This window comes from Paramormyrops kingsleyae, chromosome 8, assembly GCF_048594095.1.
Source record: "Paramormyrops kingsleyae isolate MSU_618 chromosome 8, PKINGS_0.4, whole genome shotgun sequence".
Taxonomy (NCBI): domain Eukaryota; kingdom Metazoa; phylum Chordata; class Actinopteri; order Osteoglossiformes; family Mormyridae; genus Paramormyrops; species Paramormyrops kingsleyae.
In genome coordinates, this window is record NC_132804.1 from 13,016,376 (window position 1) to 13,035,966 (window position 19,591).

At 40.8% G+C, this 19,591-nt stretch overlaps 1 protein-coding gene and 1 long non-coding RNA gene across 4 annotated transcripts in view; one reads left to right on the forward strand and one right to left on the reverse strand.

Annotated features, from left to right (window-relative positions):
* The window catches only part of LOC111856942 (leucine-rich repeat-containing G-protein coupled receptor 6-like), a 31,485-nt gene extending 23,898 nt beyond the window's left edge, over positions 1-7,587 (forward strand). For all 3 annotated transcript variants that reach the window (XM_072715268.1, XM_072715266.1, XM_072715267.1), the window contains 11 exons: positions 64-135; positions 358-429; positions 1,067-1,135; positions 1,813-1,884; positions 2,071-2,136; positions 2,350-2,421; positions 4,355-4,426; positions 4,683-4,808; positions 5,667-5,809; positions 6,300-6,380; positions 6,495-7,587. In XM_072715268.1, coding sequence (XP_072571369.1) covers positions 64-135; positions 358-429; positions 1,067-1,135; positions 1,813-1,884; positions 2,071-2,136; positions 2,350-2,421; positions 4,355-4,426; positions 4,683-4,808; positions 5,667-5,809; positions 6,300-6,380; positions 6,495-7,555 — 1,906 coding nt within the window. In that variant the 3' untranslated portion in view covers positions 7,556-7,587. The remainder of the gene's footprint in view (positions 1-63; positions 136-357; positions 430-1,066; positions 1,136-1,812; positions 1,885-2,070; positions 2,137-2,349; positions 2,422-4,354; positions 4,427-4,682; positions 4,809-5,666; positions 5,810-6,299; positions 6,381-6,494) is intronic.
* LOC111856981 (uncharacterized) lies at positions 5,787-17,911 on the reverse strand. Its single transcript, XR_011992590.1, has 3 exons — positions 17,738-17,911; positions 8,638-8,806; positions 5,787-5,885 (listed from the first exon to the last, which is right to left on the reverse strand). It is a non-coding gene; the product is annotated as an uncharacterized lncRNA (long non-coding RNA).
* Positions 17,912-19,591: the final 1,680 nt, after the last annotated feature.

The following is a 19,591-nucleotide window of genomic DNA, read 5'->3' on the forward strand; positions in this document are numbered from 1 at the left end:
ATCAAGATAGCTCTTCTTGTCAAGTCATCAGAATTGGACAGCTCTGAACTGCATCACCCACAGGGGATTCAACGACAACCAGATTCAGGTCATCCCAGAAGAGGCATTTGCTGGAAACCCACTGCTCCGGATGATGTGAGTCTTCATCCTGGTAGAACGAGAAACTTGACCTCGTCATTTGACGTGACAAACCCATTAATCACTCAATAACCGAGACAAGTGAAATTTTGACATAAAATGCTAACTTTCCATGGTAGTTAGTACAGTCATGTTGGTTTTCTACCAAACAGCATTACTGGCAATGAAACAAGTGATCTGATAAGCTGTAAGAGAATTTTTGTCTTCATTTGGTAATAGAAATTTCTATGAGAATCCCATCCGCTATGTAAGCAGAATGGCCTTCCAACATCTCCCTAACCTTCACACGCTGTGAGTATCTCGTCCTTATATTTAAAGTTTGTTATCCTCAATGTACCTTTTCATAATTATGCTGACCTGTCATCGCATATCTTTTTCTGAACTTTAGTTCGTTCATTATCAAAGTTTAACGGAACTTTTAAAAAACTTAGATAAGGCAGTTTTATCTATTCCTAAGTCGCTTTCAGCATTTATGAGAACCAAAAGGAGATTTAATTCATTAGACTGTAAGGTCATTAATTCATTAATGAAGATTAAGTACTTTGCCTGAGGCATTCTTTCCAAAGAGCAAAGTTCGGTTTGTCTACAGTTCAAATTCTGCTTGAAGCACAGCAGATATTCTCAGGTGTTTTCTGAGCAAAGTACAGTCTTCAGTTCCTTAACTGCTACATGACCTGATCCCCATCACAATCCCTTGCCATCCAAAGCTCTACTACTTCATAAACCTCTTTATTTATGGGTTCTGAATGGGTCTTTATAATGTGTTAAGGAGGCAGCATAAGAGAGCAGGGCGACCCCTCTGGGCTTCGGCACAGCAGGTTGTCATTGGCTGCCAGCCGCAGTCATGCGGCCGCTATGTGCGTGGCATCGTGCCCTATTCCTACAGGATCACGATGAGGCGCTAATGAGCTGCTCCTGTGCATTTCAGGACCCTGAGTGGAGGGGCACAGATATCGCACTTCCTTGACCTGAAGGGAACAGCCAACCTAGAAGCTCTGTAAGTTTGCTTTGTGGATCTTCTAGTACCTTTCAGCTTTTTCAGTCTTTAGTCTATAATAAATCTCCATCCACACAATCAAATGTGTTTGACTGTTTTGGCATTTCAAAAAAGGTGCCATATTAAGCATGACTTTAAACTCCTGCAAAATAAGAAGCTCTAGATTAAAGAGAGAGACACAGGAATGTACCTCGAGCTAATATGGGAGGCCAGTGGGAGACTCTGTGGTAAATATCAGAGCACAGACCTTAAAGCTTAACATAGTTCTGAAGCTTTTAGTGTGATCAGAAGAGAACTGCCTGTTTTACAAGCTGTGTTCTTCATTTTAACATACGTGACCTATACTGTACCCTGTCTGCCACACCGGTTAGTGCTCTCTTTTATGATGATTTTATTATTACAACCAACAACTGGAGGAAAAGGGTTCAAGAAAGATTTTACTAAAAGTTTTGTTCTTATACACAACGTTTTGGCAAGCCATTATGATTAATGTATGATAAGCTCACTGTGTGACTGATCTTTAATTGCATGTTTCATCAGTCAGGCAGTCATCTTGTACACAATTGTCCTTCAACCCTCACAGACCTTTAAACATAGAAAGTCAGTGATTGTGATGCTCAAAGCCAGGATGCCTCTGAAACTTAGTACTTGTCACAATTCCCCTTTGTCTTTTCCAGGTACATGACTAGGGCTAATCTTGCCTACCTGCCGCAGAGCTTCTGCCAACAGCTGACCGGACTAAAATTACTGTGAGAATCACTAATAGCCAGACCTGATTGGAGGGCTTGAGCCACTGACCCTCACTGCAGCATTTTCACCTCTGTACCATGACATTGTTCCCAAACCAGTGGCCACTGCAATCATTGATTACTGCATTCGCATAAATAGAAATCATAAGTGCAAATTTAAGAGATGCTCTTTATTTATTTTTACAGTGAGCTCTCTCATAACCAAATACTCGCCCTCCCCAATTTTTGCCAGTGTCAACAGCTCCAGGAAATGTAGGTTTGTGCAGTGTGTCTTTGCCCTTTACTGTTTTTAAATTATTTCCATCACAGATATACTGTAAATCTGTATCATAAAAATCTGTCTAGTCTGCTATCTACATCGTCACTTTAATAACTGTTGTTTTTGGATAGTTGTGAGTGCATCCCTGAGAGACTCCGCATTGTATGACTCAGAAGAACATTTGGTTTCATTTGAACATTTTGCAGCAAGCTCCAGCACAACCTCATCCAGGAAATTGGAGTGTGGACTTTCCATCAGCTCAGCTCCCTCCATTCATTGTGAGTAAAAGATCAGTAGGAATGTGTGTAGATCCTGTGTATACAGTAGGTCAAGTAGAGCTTGTGTTGATGTTTAATGGACTTCAAAAAAGCTTAATTAATATCATTGAAGTTGAGGTACACATGACAACAGCTTGGGTAAATTGGGAGTACAAGAGCATCTGAAGCAAATTAAATTGCAAGTTTATGTAGAACTCTGGAAGAATAAAAGTAGACCCTATGAAATATTACAAGCAGGACTTTAGAAGGGAAAAGTAGCAAAAATATGAATCATTCGATATTTGATAGCCAATGCATTGGTTTATCTGAAAGAGGACAATCAGTCCAGGAGGGCGATGACCAAAGTTTTTTTTTTTGTACATCAGGTTTCAATGTCCTGACTACAATCATTATTTAAATATTAAGTCACCTGAATTAATGTACCAGGTCTGCAACTACTTGTGAGACCCCACACACCAATAGGCCTACAGCCGTCGAAGATTTTATTTGGCAACATATTTGTGCAAGTTGTATAGTGCTGGAAGCCTGTTTAAACTCCCTGAATGTTCATAATGTTGCCCTTCTGGTCCTTGAATAGTCCTATTAGGTTATTGATTTGTTAGAAATTGTTGTGTAGCTCCTGCTCCAATACCGCTTACACTCGTATCTGGGCGTTCATTGGAAACTCAGCCTAGCTGCACTTATGCCTAGATGACCCCTTGAGAGCATGTATGTTCGCAATGTGCTATTTGCCACTTGCATGTCGTTTTGCATGACTGCCACTTACATGTCTGCTAAATACAGTGGTACCTCAGTTCTCGAACTCATTAGAACTCGAATTTCTTAAAAGTCGAACCAACCAGTTCGGAAAAAAATTACCTAGTACTCGATCTGAATCTCAGAAGTCAAACCGTGAATGCCAACCTAAAATAACTTGTATGCGCGGGGAAATGAGTCACATGGCACGTCTCTCAGCGGAAACAAAGGGTAAAGCTTCAGTCTCAGCCTGGCATTCACTGTGATAGCATCGTGATTACATGATAGCATGTTTACACAAGCTGAATACATATATTTAGACAGTAAAAATACATTTAGACAATGATAGACAGTAACAGTAATTATTATCATATAATAAAATACATTTATTTGTTTTCTTATTAATTATTTTAATATTAATAATAAACCATTAATACATTTAATTACAATAATATTGTCGTGCCGAGCGGGGACGTAATGGAGACAAAGGCGCAGACGTCAGGGTATCAGGAATACGGAGTTTAATTACAGGTAAGGCAGGCAAAACGCAGACATACAACACTATGACCGGACTGGGGAAACAAACTGAAATGCGGACGAAATACAGAAGACTCATGACAACAACCAGAAACAGCTGATCACACGGGATTCCACACGGGGTTAACGAGGGGGCGTGACACGCGGAAAGAGCGGACGATCGGAGCAGGACACATTGTTTTTTTTTAACTTTACACATTGTTTGGATACATTTATTTTCTTACTTTACAAATTACTGTTTTGATAAATGTCCTTCGATGTGTTTAGTACAGTATATGATCTTCTTGTTTTATCCGGTTCATTTTGTGTTTAAATGCTAAAAAAAGCATATTCAGGTGTAATTTTTTGGGGCCGGGAACCAATTAATTGGTTTTCCATTATTTCTTATGGGGAAAATTCGATCAGAACCCGAACTTTTTAGGATTCGTTCCGGAGTTCTGAACGGATTAAGTACGAGTTCTGAGGTACCACTGTATGTAAATGTGCAGAAATATATACAGAAATATGTAAATGTACATATCTTTGAGTTTTCTTTTGGCAAGATAAAAGTAGAGAGAGACTATATGTGAATATGTGATATGGGTACCAACAAAGTCATTTGTTTAACTTTCAGCAGTGTTACCCAAATGTGTATAAGTGCTGTGTTCTCTATCCTCTTCAGGGACTTGAGCTACAACCGTATCTCAAACATTCACCAAGGTGCCTTTGCTTCTCTCCAGTCCCTAAGAAAGCTGTGAGTCCCCATTGATCAAACACTCTAGAAAGCGTAATGACTATGGGAAGAAAAATGGAATGTTGTCTGGTCCAGTATGTACCCAGTCTGGTCCAGTATATACCCAGCCTGGCACTCATCTCCTGATGGTCTAAGCTCTGGATTACCAAAATCACAAATGGTTGCACTGTTGGTCTGCTGCAGAAACCCTGAAAAAAATGTGAGAGATACCAGCCAGCTCACTTTCTGTCAACCCCCTTTCAATGTATCCTACCAGGGACTTAACCAATAACCTGCTGGCCTCCTTGCCCTCGATGTCGCTGCACAGCCTCAGTCACCTGAAACTTGGTGGAAACCGGGCTCTGTCTGAAATCTTCAGAAAAGAGGATTTTCCTGAAATGCGGTGAGGTTGCCTGATTGTGATAGAGCCACATTACTTTTTAGGTGCTAAACAAATGCTTTTGCCCAGAGAGACTGATCTGAAATATTAACAAAACACCTTTGTGTTCCCCTTGAAGCATGAAGTTATTTCAATTTAACATTTCCAGTTAAGCGTCTTATTTAAAACAATATATAGTTTATATATGTACAGTTTTTTTTATAGAGTTTAAAGTTCAATTCATACAAACTAACATCCATATTCATACCATTTATCCTGATCATGGAAAATTTCACTTTATTTTTATGTATAACAACTAGTGTTAATCCAGATAAACATGCAAATAAATATTACTAGAGACGGGTAAATGCTCACAGCTATAACTAGATGCTGTTCATTTTACGTTACGTAACCAAGCAATCAAGCTAGTAATGTACGTCAAGACACACTGGTGAAAGCAGAGCCGCAAATGATAATACGTGAAAAAAATTTCCACCAAACCCAGTATTGTCACATAAGGGGTATTTGAGAAAGGTATTATGGAAGCATGTTACTACCACAAATAAATATCAGTCGTTTACCCCTCAAAGTGCAAATCTGTAAAGTTTGTCTGAGTTGTAAACTTTTATTTGAGAATAACATTTATACAATATTCATGCCAAGATATCATTGAAAGATGAGAACTCTTATTTATGACTCCGTCTTAGTTAAACACTCCTTTTCATCCTGCAAGACGTTCGTATGTCATTACTAAAGTGTAACTGTTCCATAAGCCTAGAGGTGCATCATGGCATTGCTGCCCACTGAGCCAGTACTGCATATTTTATTAAATCATTTGTGAACCAAGTACTAAATTATGTAGTGACTGACATTTCTTGGCAGGATCATTGAGATGCCGTATGCGTACCAGTGTTGTGTCTTTGGGGCCTGTAGCAACCAGGAGACTAACCGATGGGAACACAAGACGTCAGGATCCATGGATGAAGACCCACAGGGGAAGGCTGTGGCCGTCTTCTCTGTCCTTGGTAAGGATGGTATGGGGTATCTTTGCTTTCACAGATCAGACAGTTATTGATGCCTCCCCAACAAAAACAAGAATACCTAATCAAACAAAGAAGGAAAGAAAAACATAATTTTGTCTCGCACATTAACAATGCTATTATCTTGAAGCAGACTACTTTTCAGTATATTGGTCAGTACATAACAAATGGAGAACAAAACCTAATGCCCTACATTCAATTCAGGGCTGAAGCCAATGACAAGGCAAAGCTATGATGATTCTGCATGCTGCCTTCGTACCCTGTGATTCAAAATATCATCCTGATAATACTAATCAGAAATGATCAGAAAACATATTCAGAATGTGCGTTACATTGTTTCGTGAGCTTAGTGACAAAGGAATGAGACAAAAACTTTCACGATTAGACACAATGTTTACCATTCCTGCTACTTTTCTGTACTCTACCCCTGGCTTCTTTGAAAAAGCCATTCGTAGCTTAAAATCTCTTATTTCAGATGACATGGAACTGAAGAAATTCCTGCTACAGACTCTGGATCCTAAAATACCAACAAGCGTTCAGTGTACACCAATTCCTGGTAAATGATGTTGTCGTTCTAGTGAAACCAACCCTCCCCCTTAGCATCAGCATACTTATCAAAACACAAGCCTCGTTCATATACAGTACATCTCCCTTCTTTTTCTTTCTCCAGGACCTTTCAAACCATGCAGCTACTTTTTTGACAGCTGGGTTTTCCGCATGAGCGTCTGGGCAGTTGCTGTGGTCTCACTCGTATGCAACACCGTACTAGTTTTTGCAGTCTTTACCTCACCCAGCGACTTCTCCGCAGTCAAGTTCCTTCTCGGTTCCCTGGGAGGGACCAGCTTCCTGGTGGGGCTCTGCACGGCCACCTTGGCTCTGCTGGACGCTGTGACCTTCGGCGAGTTCTCCCAGTACGGCGCTCTTTGGGAATCCAGCACTAGCTGCCAAGTCGTAGGCTTCCTGTCAACATTTGCAACTCAGGCTTCCATCTTCCTTATAGGTCTTGCTGTCATACAGTGCAGCATTCATGTGTCCAACATCCAGGATTATGGGATGGTTCCCAGCGCAACCTGTGTAAAGGTGCCAATCTTATGTTGTGGAGCACTCTCATTAACCACTGCCACCTTGCCACTTTTTGGCATAGGGCAGTATGGATCCTCACCCCTTTGCTTGCTGTCTCCATTGCCAGAGAGCCAGCCCTCAGACATAGGGTTCACTGTGGGCCTCATCGCGATGAACACTCTCTGCTTTTTTATCCTCACTTGTACCTGCATCAAGTTGTATTGCAGCTTCATGAAGGAGGGGTATAGCCACCTCAGGGAATCCATGCTCTTCAAGCACGTGGCTCTGCTAGTCTTTGCCAACAGCCTGCTTTACTGCCCCATGACCTTCGTAGGCCTCTCCATCCTACAAGACTCTCTCCACATCAGCGAGTACACCATCAAGTTTATCCAGCTGGTTCTGCTGCCTCTTCCAGCCAGCCTCAACCCCCTGATCTACCTCATCTTCAGCCCACTCTTCAAGGAGGACCTCCAGCTGCCACAGAAGACATCCCAGTCCGCAGTGCCAGTGACACTGGACTCTTTCTGCTTTGGGGAGTCCACACAAGCCTTGGTTTTACCCCCTGACGCGGAGGGGCTAGTCGAGGTCTGTGAGCGATCAAATACACATTGGGGTCCTTCCACTGTTCCATGTTATCAAATGACACACCGGGTCCTTTGTCAAAGTTAAGGGACTTTAAACAATAAATGATCTGAATGGAACCATATTTGTATAATGATTCGTATTCCTTACCTTTTGTATCTTGTTTTTTTATTTTTCAAATAAAATAATTACTGTGCTGCAAGGGTCACTTACTGAAGAATACAGGGAAAGCATGTACTCTTAATTATGGAAATCATAATTATCTTAAACATGGAATCATACAGCTGCGGAAAAAATTAAGAGACCACAGCACAATTTTTTCTCTCATTTCTCAATTTATGGGAGTGCATCTGTGAACAATTTTTAATTTTTTTTTTGCAAAGTGCTGCCTGATTCTCTCCTGCTTCTCATTGATAAAGGGCTTCATCCTCGCTTTATGGGACTCCAGTTCTAGTAGCCTGATACAAGCTGTCCTAGCAGTGCACTTCACACCTACACTTAATGTTTCCCATTCCTTTTAAAGGTCACTTGATGCCATCCTATGATTCATGAGAACCTGTTGGATAAGTTAACGATTATCTCTGGCATTAGAAAGTCGCTTCTGCCCTTTACCTGTCTGGTTTCTGGTTGTTCCCAGTGTCTCCTGCTGTCCTTGACATTTTGAACCTTGAAGCATCCTGAAACTGAGCGTAGCCTTCTGCCAACAGATCCGCAATTAAACCGGGATTTAAGAATGCAAATTAATTTTTAAATATACGTAGAATGGTCTCTTAATTTTTCCCATGGATGTATATCACATAATTTTGTAAAATCTTGTATATCTGCAATCCCAAGACAATTATAATAATGTTTTTCTTATATGCATGAGGCTCCTATTATTTATACTTTACAAAAAATCTGAGAAATCAGAAACTTGGGTACAGAGAGAAATCACTGCAAATGTTTGAGGAAATCAAAGTAAGAGAAAAGTAAGTTTAACCATCAAAACAGTTTAGATTGAATTCTTCAAACTCCTAATCACATACTTAGCTTGAGGCCTTTGTTGTTCACATATTTCTCACCATACCTTGAATCAGGGCTGGACTGGGACCAAAAAATGGCCCAGGAATTTTTTGGTCATGGCGGCCCCCTATGATTATTTATATGATATGCGAAAGCATATGACATACCAGAGGACATACTGTATGTGCACGTTGTGTGATTTCAAAAATTGATATGCTCTTTCACTACTCAGGGATTCATCTTGGGAGAGATGGCCACATTGTCACAGTTCCAATGGCCCATATACAGTATTTTGCCCTGTGACTCCTCCACTCCTATTTCAACAGTCTGGATTGACTAAACACAGAGAGAGAGAGAGAGAGAGAGAGAGAGAGGAATGTTAATTTCACTAGTGTTATTTCTCTGGTTACCTATCAATGATAAATCATCCATTTCAGCAAAGCAAAGTTTTACTAATATTACATGATAATAACTGTAAGCTGTAACACCTGCAAACTGTAACTTTATGGCTAAAATACCACTAAGTTGGACACCAGATCTACTCATAGCATTATTTAAAATGAAGGCTATAAAGGCAATTCTCTCTCATACACACACAGTTTGTGCACAAAACTAGTTTTGTACACAAATGACACATATAACTCTATAGGCTAATATTATTATGCATGTTTTACGTCTGACTGAATAAAATAAGTCTTGTAGTAATTTTCAATGTTGAGCATTTGCACACTTTTGGCCCCGATACTATTTAGTGAAGATGTGTCTCTAATCATTTTTTATCATGTTAAAATTGTATTAATTCTAACTCTTCTAACTTTTTTCTTATTTTATGTTTTCTGTTTTAAATCACTATTATTATTATTATTATTATTACAAACATCCAAAAACATTGTTATTGTTAACTCTGACTGTGTGCAAGCTTACGTGTAGGCAAAAAGGGGAGGGAGGGGCGGGCTGAGGAGGGCTGAGAGATTTCATTGGATTAGCTCAATGTCCTTCAAGAACATCAACCAATGGGACGTAGTGGTCGATAAAAATTATTTATAATATACTTTTTTGGGTAAATTATGACAGCCCTGGGCCGGCCCAAAAATGTACGTCGGCCCACCAGGCATTGCCTGGTACGCCAGATGGCCAGTCCAGCCCTGCCGTGAATGCCACAGTTATACTGATTAGAAGGACTGTGCGATATGACCAAAATCTCATATCCCTACAATGATATATATCAGGATTACACCTCATATTTATTCATTCATTATTTATTTATTTCCACATATCAGCTGCGGTAGGAATTGGACAAAAATCTGCAAATAAATCCACAAAAAATACACAAATAAAAATCTGTTTATCCTCCTCATAATAATACAAATAATAATAATAATAATAATAATTATTATTATTATTATTATTATTACATCAGAATATTCATCCTTAGCTTCATAATATTAGTAATGATTACAGTTTACATCTTTATAGTCATTTTATAGGTTATTAATATAACAATGCAATAGTCAAAATGAAACTAATATTAAATGGTTTTCTGGTCAACAACAACATAAAAGAGTAAATATAATTCAGAAATATTTTAATTATTCACCAGGTTTAAAAAACATGTCATTAGATGCCACTTTAATAAAAACACATTTGATGTAAGTGTCGTTTATTTAATATTTATTTTTCACATGGAGTAAAATAATTGAATTGTGTCATGTTGGCGTGTGCATTAGTAATAATACATATCAATCATTAAAGGCAAAATCTACCTAAAATCTGCTATTGCAATTTAGAAAGAATTTTCAAGAGATGAGCTTGAAATTCTTATTCCTTTGTATTTTTTTAACTACACTACACTACACTATACTATACTACACTACACTATATACTGGATAATTAGTAAGACGATTTAGCTGTAAATTAGAGCGGCTGAATGTCTCCAAGCCAACATGTGAGCTTCGTGTCTGATTGTAATGCTAGTGTGTTTATGTTAAAGTTGTGATTTCAGCATGGAGTAAATATTGTCATTGGATTAGATAATACATCAAAATGAACACTGTCGTTTGAATGTTTAAAGTCACAGTGGTGTACAGTATATAAACGTATATCGACACGTGTGTGTAATTTGCACATGATCATTTTCAGCTCAGAGAAAGCTGCTCCAAAGAGAGATCACATTCTTCATTCTTCAGGGAGCTGTTTTTAACAAAGTCATTAATAAGGCTTTTGTATTTTCTTACTACTTTAACAGCATCAATTAGTACTGTGGCATCAGTTAGTTCTGTGGGCACCTCTGTATTGATGGTGTACGGATTTTTCTTACACAGCTCTTCAAATTTCTTGTCATCTTCACAGTTAAATAACTTAATGATGAACCCTCTGTTTATGCGAGCGACTCCTCGCACCAGTTTGGCATTATTTGGGCCGTCCTTCTTATTGTATGTTTGTGCATTTGTGAGCACACCATTACAGGTTACACCAATTGCCAAATTCCTCCCAATCAGATGTGACTGACTGGTCATCAGACCGTCACGACTAAGCTTGGATCTCTCCGGAGTTTCGATGATGATGGGATTTTTCCTAGGAAACACTGCTTTAAAATTGTCACGTTTCTTCACCTGCCTGATCAGAACCGGTGACTCCATTTTGTACTCTTTCTTACTCCTCCCTTCCTTGATGAAACGCTCCTCTATGGTGTTGAGTCCGTCGCGCACTAGAACGCAGAAATTGGGTTCTGGGTAGTACATAAGGAGAGGATGAACCTCAGCCAGGGCTACACGAGCCATACGGTCCAGATGACTCGCAAAGTAATGTTTGCTGTTGTCGGTGTACTCATAACCAGTCGACATCACGGTGGGTGGGATGGAGTCTTTTTCTAGCTCCTCTCTCACAATTTGTAAGTATTCACTGTAGATATTGTTGAACTTGACTGTGTCACTGTCAACAAAGCTGAAGTAAATCAGACATTTTGGATCTTTCTCCCTGAACTGCTTCACAAGTTCTCCTGTAGCACGGTGATTTTTCAGATGCTCTCGAATATCCTGGTATGGTACTGTACCCTCAGGCACATCTTTTGCTATTTCTCTATCATTTCTCCAGGTGTATGTGATTATTTTATAATTGATAGTGTTTTTACAATCAAACCTGTCTGTCCGGAGCTTCTTCAGAACCTCAACTAGCTCTGGGGTGTGTTGTCCATTCAAGCCAAAAATCACGGCTGCATCTTCCACTTTTTTGTCGTTCTTATCATTCATAAATTTCTTATTCTCTTTCTTAAAGCCTTCACTTAGAGCATCGAGTAGATCTTTACACCTCCTCTGTGCCTGATCCACTGACTCCACCTTCATAGGTATATTGATCAAAAACTTGACCTTTAACCCCTGATGAAGAGATTCAGCCATTCTGGTGACTTTTGTGAACTAGACTCATTAATAGTTTGATAATAATTATCAAACTGCTCCTGAGTGTGAGGATGAAAGATTAACAAAAAGATTTTAAAAATCTAAGTGTTGAAAAGTCACTGTGGTGTAAGAGGAGTTAATCACACCACCTGTAGCTTAATCACACCACCTGTAGCTTAATCACACCACCTGTAACTTAATCACACCACCTGTAGCTTAATCACACCACCTGTAACTTAATCACACCACCTGTAACTTAATCACACCACCTGTAGCTTAATCACACCACCTGTAGCTTAATCACACCACCTGTAACTTAATCACACCACCTGTAGCTTAATCACACCACCTGTAGCTTAATCACACCACCTGTAACTTAATCACACCACCTGTAACTTAATCACACCACCTGTAGCTTAATCACACCACCTGTAACTTAATCACACCACCTGTAGCTTAATCACACCACCTGTAACTTAATCACACCACCTGTAGCTTAATCACACCACCTGTAGCTTAATCACACCACCTGTAACTTAATCACACCACCTGTAACTTAATCACACCACCTGTAGCTTAATCACACCACCTGTAACTTAATCACACCACCTGTAGCTTAATCACACCACCTGTAGCTTAATCACACCACCTGTAACTTAATCACACCACCTGTAACTTAATCACACCACCTCATCACTGAGCATTTATAACATCGGGGTTTATATTTCACCACCAACATGTGTCTGTTTTAAATGGAAAACTACTGCTGTGATATTTTCAGATTATATTATCATTATACTTATTTTACATTATATCCCTAATAACAGCAGACGTGTAACTGGTTTATTTATTGTATACTGAGTTTATCAGGTACATCAATCTAATAATCTGTCTATTCAGAGCATCCTGGAAAATATATTAGCCAATATTTTATAGCTCACTGTTTGTAATGTACTGTATCAGTAGACAACCGCGGTAAAGATAGTTTGCAGTTTGCATTGTGAATTTTTTCATAAATCAAATGTGGTCAGTCAGTCATAGATCAGTGTATGTATTAGACAGCTGGTGGGAAAAAAGCACTGTTTTTACACATGAACCTTACTAATAATGAACATTAGTTTGATATGCTTGATTAAGTTTGATATGCTCATGAAAGACTCAGAATAAATATTAAAAAGGGCAAAATGAATGACAATGAACAAATATAAATATCACATTACATTACTTTTGAAACTGTTTAATTGGTCATGACTGATGTTAAATCATTTATTTTTACAGGGTAACAAATTGTACAAAATATTACTGAAATTTCTGTTTTGTAAAACAAAGCTGTTAAATGTCAAGTAAAAAGATATTATTCAATTAAGCTTTTGAAATTAATTTCAATCAAACCACAATACAAATATTTGGGTCTCTCCTCTAATGAGCAAGTTGACTGTGATAGTAATAGACAGAAATGGAGAATCCTATGGTAACCAATAAGTCTGAAAATGGAGATGCATCCCCTTTTGGGTGCACTGGATTGCTATTAATAAACTGTGGAAGTGTGACTCTCAATTTGTGAAGATTTCTTTCAAGGCAAATTTTATGAAAAGTTATGAATGGGCTCACTTTATAACTTTATGGCACAATGGGAGAACTTCCATACATGCCAATAAATTACTGACTGTTACTTGTTGTTCTCATTAGGATTCCAATGCCATAAAATATACATCCATCCATCCATCCATCCATTTTCTCCCGCTTATCCTAAGTTACCGAGTCAGATAACACGGCTAATTAATAAACATTAGCTAACATCAACTAATTTCCTCTTGCACGTTACTTTACACTGCGGTGAATCTAGCCGCTCTTCGGAAAGAAGCGGTGAAGCCAGCCGCGCTTAAAGAAGTGGTGCACATATTTTAGAAGGTTTACGGTATCGATTAGAAGACATTAGCTCTTAAAGGGAAAACTTGTGCTCAGTGTTGTTTTTCAGGCTCGGTCCTGAATCAATTCTAATCGATACTGATTTGTTTTTGAAAATTTTATTTATGTTTATTTATATTGATTATTGTTGAGCTGCAGGTTTAGTACGGAAGAGGATTAGGGCCACCATGAAAATATTATTTGAATTCTGACTTTAATCTCAGAATTCTGACTTTAATCTCAGAATTCTGACTTTAATCTCAGAATTCTGACTTTTTTTCTCAGAATTCTGACTTTTTTCTCAGAATTCTGACTTTAATCTCAGAATTCTGACTTTTTTTCTCAGAATTCTGATTTTAATCTCAGAATTCTGAGTTTAGAAAAAAAAGTCAGAATTCTGACATTAAAGTCAGAATTCTGAGATTAAAGTCAGAATTCTGACTTTTTTCTCAGAATTCTGACTTTAATCTCAGAATTCTGACTTTTTTCTCAGAATTCTGACTTTAATCTCAGAATTCTGACTTTAATCTCAGAATTCTTACTTTTTTTTCTAAACTCAGAATTCTGAGATTAAAGTCAGAATTCTGAGATTAAAGTCAGAATTCTGAGAAAAAAGTCAGAATTCTGAGATTAAAGTCAGAATTCTGACATTAAAGTCAGAATTCTGAGAAAAAAGTCAGAATTCTGAAATTAAAGTCAGAATTCTGAGATTAAAGTCAGAATTCAAATAATATTTTCATGGTGGCCCTAATCCTCTTCCGTAGGTTTAGGCTCACACAAGTGACTGCAATTTAATTTAATTAAGAAGATTCAATTATTTATTTTAATTATTTTGCCTGATGTTCAATGTTACAAAATGTTCTATATGTTTCCAAAAATAAAATATACTGTGTTCAGCTGGAAAAAAAAGAGTTGTTTTTTTACCCAGACATTTAAATATAACATTGTAGAGCAGTAATTACAATACCGTGATACCGTGAAACCGTGATATTTTTATCCAAGGTTATCATACCGTCAGAATCTTATACCGGCCCATGCCTAAGGGAGAGCCCAGCCACCCTGCGGAGGAAACTCATTTCAGCCGCTAGTACTCGCGATCTCGTTCTTTCGGTCACTACCCACAGCTCGTGACCATAGGTGAGGGTAGGAACGTAGATCAACTGGTAAATCGAGAGCTTTGCCTTTTGGCTCAGCTCCTTCTTTACCATGACAGACTGATGCAGCGCCCGCATCACTGCAGACGCCGCACCGATCCGCCTGTCGATCTCCCGTTCCATCGTCCCCCCACTCGTGAACAAGACCCCGAGGTACTTAAACTCCTCCACTTGGGGGAGGACCCCATCCCCAACCCGGAGAGAGCATTCCACCCTTTTCCGGCTGAGGACCATGGTCGCGGATTTGGAGGTGCTGATTCTCATCCCAGCCGCTTCACACTCGGCTGCGAACTGTCCCAGTGAGAGCCAAAGGTCACGGTCTGATGAGGCCAACAGAACCACATCATCAACGCCCTGGCTGCGCCTAGAAATTCTGTCCATAAAAACTATGAAAAGAATCGATGACAAAGGTCAGCCCTATCAGAGATAGGAGATTCCACACCCAAGTCCCCATACTCTGCTTCCACATTGGAAGGCGTGTCGGTGGGATTGAGGAGGTCTTCGAAGTATTCCTTCCACCGACCCAAAACGTCCCGAGTTGAGGTCAGCAGCACCCCAACCCCACCATAAACAGTGTTGATGTTGCATCGCTTTCCCACCCGGAGCCGCCGGATGGTGGACCAGAATCGCCTCGAAGCTGTCTGGAAGTTGTTTTCCATGGCCTCGCCAAACTCCTCCCATACCCGAGTTTTTGCCTCAGCGACCGCTGAAGCTGCACCCCGCTTGGCCTGCCAGTACCCGTCAGCTGCCTCTGGAGTCCCACAGGCTAAAAAGGCCCGATAGGACTCCTTCTTCAGCTTGACGGCATCCCTCACCACTGGTGTCCACCAGCGGGTTCGGGGATTGCCGCCGCGACAGGCACCGACCACCTTACGGCCACAGCTCCGGTCAGCCGCCTCCACAATGGAGGCGCGGAACATGGCCCATTCGGACTCAATGTCCCCCGCCTCCCCCGGGACATGCGAGAAGTTCTGCCGGAGGTAGGAGTTGAAACTCCTCCTGACAGGGGATTCCGCCAGACGTTCCCAGCAGACCCTCACTATATGCTTGGGCCTGCCAGGCCTGGCCGGCTTCCTCCCCCACCAGCGGAGCCAACCCACCACCAGGTGGTGATCAGTTGACAGCTCCGCCCCTCTCTTCACCCGAGTGTCCAAGACATGCGGCCGCAAGTCCGATGACACGACTACAAAGTCGATCATCGAACTGCGGCCTAGGGTGTCCTGGTGCCAAGTGCACATATGAACACCCTTATGCCTGAACATGGTGTTCATTATGGATAATCCATGACGAGCACAGAAGTCCAGCAACAAAACACTGCTCGGGTTCAGATCGAGGGGGCCGTTCCTCCCAATCACGCCACTCCAGGTCTCACTGTCATTGCCCACGTGAGCATTGAAGTCCCCCAGTAGAACAAGAGAGTCCCCAGGAGTAGTGCTCTCCAACACCCCTTCCAGGGACTCCAAAAAGGGTGGGTAATCTGGACTGCCGCTTGGTGCATAAGCACAAACAACAGTCAGGACCCGTCCCCCCACCTGAAGATGAAGGGAGGCTACCCTCTCAGAGAGGTGACATTCCATGTCCCTAGAGCTAGCTTCTGCAGCCGAGGATCCCCGCCTTCAGCCACTGCCCAGCTCACATCGCACCCGACCCCTATGGCCCCTCCTATGGGTGGTGAGCCCATTGGTGGGGGAACCCACGTGCCTTGTTCGGGCTGTGCCCGACCAGGCCCCATGAGTACAGGCCTGGCCACCAGGCGCTCGCCATCGAGACCCACCCCCTGGCTCCGGGGGGGGGGGGGGGGGGCCCGGGGACCCGGGGACCCACGTCCGGGCAAGGGATACCGTGGTTCCAATATTTTATTCATCATTGGGGTCGCACTTCATCTGGTTCCTCACCCAGAACCTGTTTGCCTTGGGTGACCCTACCAGGGGCATAAAGCCCTGGCCAACTTAACTCCTGGGATCACTGGAACACGCAAACCCCTCCACCACGATAAGGTGTCGGCTCCAGGAGAGGGCCATAAAATATCCCAATTTAAATAAAAGACACAAAATACTGTACATAAACGGAATCTTTTCTGTTACTTTTAAGGTATGTAATATTGGTCACATTTCTTTGAAAGAAAATTATAATTTCAGAGATTTTTAACACAACATAACATGTCTAACACCACACCACTTAAGAGTAAATTGTTATTAAAATGTACACTTTAAAAGAGTAAGACATTGTGCTTTATAAGGGTATGTTCAGTATTAGTAAGGTTCATGTGTAAAAACAGTGCTTTTTCCCACCAGCTGCCTAATACATACACTGACCTATGACTCACTGACCATATTTGATTTGTGAAAAAATTCACGAATCAGACTGATCAATTTGAGCCTAGTTTGGTCCTTCTGGGCCACTTTGTTTCGATGTTTTGGCCACTAGGATGTGATGTAGCCCATATAGTACTATGGCATGTGACGTGTTTTTAATCCCTCCTGTCTCAGTGGTTATCAGTCACTGGCAGAAGAACTGAGGACTGTGAAAAAATTCACAAGTCAGACTGGTCAGAATGAGCCTGCCTGGACCTGTTTATATGGTGAAGTTTTTTATTATTCGCGTTTGACAATAAAAAGGAAAAGTATATCGGCAGATTTCGGGGTGGGGAATGACTTCATCCGAATTCACAAATCACTAATAACAAAATGCCACTGTGTTTACTAGTTTACCTCACCACACTGTCGAGATAAACTCAAAGGAATCCCAAATCACAAACTGCAAACTATCTTTACCGCGGTTCAGAGACATTATTAACTGTAAGGTCTAACCTGAACAGAGTCGTCTGTGGGACTTTTGCTGCCAGCTGGAATCATGTTTGCCATTTGTTTGGTCTTCGTTCCTCCTGTCTAACGAGTGAAACCCGCCTGCTGATCTCACTCATATATAGGACGTGATGACGTTGATTATTTTGCGGAGTTGCCAGTAACACCGAGAGTCATTATTATTACTCATCATTTCTCAGTAAGTCGATTCTCTTCACCATTTTGCAGCCACTCCCAGCAGCCTGCTCCCATTTAGGGCAGGACTGTACCAGGCAAAAAGAGCAGAGGAGGACAGTACGGTACAGTGCCATTCTCTGAATGTAACTCAGCTAGATTCAGAACGTTTCAGAAGAAATGCCTGGATAAAAAAACGTGCAAGTTTCTATATTCAGACTCTCAAAATGGTGGCATGTTTTGGTGTAGGTCTTAACGTCCGTCATAAATTCAGATTTGTAAGCCTGTGATTAGGGCAGCACGATGGTGCAGTGGTTAGCAAGTGTGTGTGGCTGTTTGTCTGTGTTGGCCCTAGCGACCTGCCCAGGGTGTACTCCACCTCTCACCTGATGATGCTGGGATTGGCTCCAGCTTCCCTGTGACCCAGATGGATCGATGGAAGACTGCGATTAGTTCAGGCATGTGGGACGGCAAGACGATGGCTTCACTCACTGTGTTTACATGCAAAGATTTCACTCTGACTGCAGAAGTGTTTATAAGAATCCTAAACTCGACACTCTGTATAAAACCTGTGTTTATTGAATGTTAAGTGTAATCCAATCCAATCCAATCCAATCCAATCCAAAGAGTGCTCTGAAGTCAGACAGAGGTCTGGTCACTGCAGAGTAGGCTGTCAGTCCAAATGCTCTTAAACGTTGAGACACTGTATGAGGAGACAGATCCTTACCCTGTTCAGCGCTGAACTGGCGAGCAATTCCAGCTGCAGTGTTGAAACGATTCCCCATTGACATCCTCCGCATTATCCTGTCCTCTCTTACATTTGTCTTTCATGGATGACCAGCCTTCTTGGGGGACTTGAATGAGTTTTTGACATTGTAAAGGTGCAATATTCTAGAAATCGCAGATTTGGAATGGCCAGCTTCTCTTGCTGTGGCTGATAGGGTCATTCCTTTGACCTTCATCTGGACAACGGAGGGTTTCAGTCACTTTAGAACGGCTTGATATCTCACAAAGTCATTGATAACTGGAAAGTTAAATAGGGTTTGTCAGATAATTAAAGAAATTAGCACAAGCTGCCAGATTAAGACCAATAACTGAGAGGTACCTGAAAGTGTTCTCTAATTTTGATCTGCGATCTTTTTCAAATATCTCATTTAAGTTTCTTATACTGTGCTTCTGAATTTATGTAACTCATGACATGTGGTTGAAATACTGCTGTTTTACTCCTGTTTGGATAAATTCCAAATAGAACTACGTAGTGACCTTGACATTTAGGAAATTGTAGGTTGTTCTCTAATTTTGATCTCCAGTGTGTGTGTGTGTATGTATATATATATATGTATATATATGGGTAGGTATGTGTATATAGTGTTCGAAGACCTACAGTGATTGATTTGACTCTTTCAGTTTCATAATACATTGGGGAGTCAACTAGATATCACATATTAATCTGTCATAATGACTTATTCAGTACAGGACTGCACCCTGCAGCCTATCTCAGAAAACACAAGGCAGACTCCACCCTCGTTGGGGTGACAACGAAATTTCAACAGTTTGTCACTCTATTGGCACTAATCTCTCTTTCCCAGCATGCAAAACTCACGCTGCATGCAGGAAAAATAGTGCTTTTCCACCCAGGAACTACATTGCCATGACAGATTTTTTTTTATTCTCTTTAGAGACTAT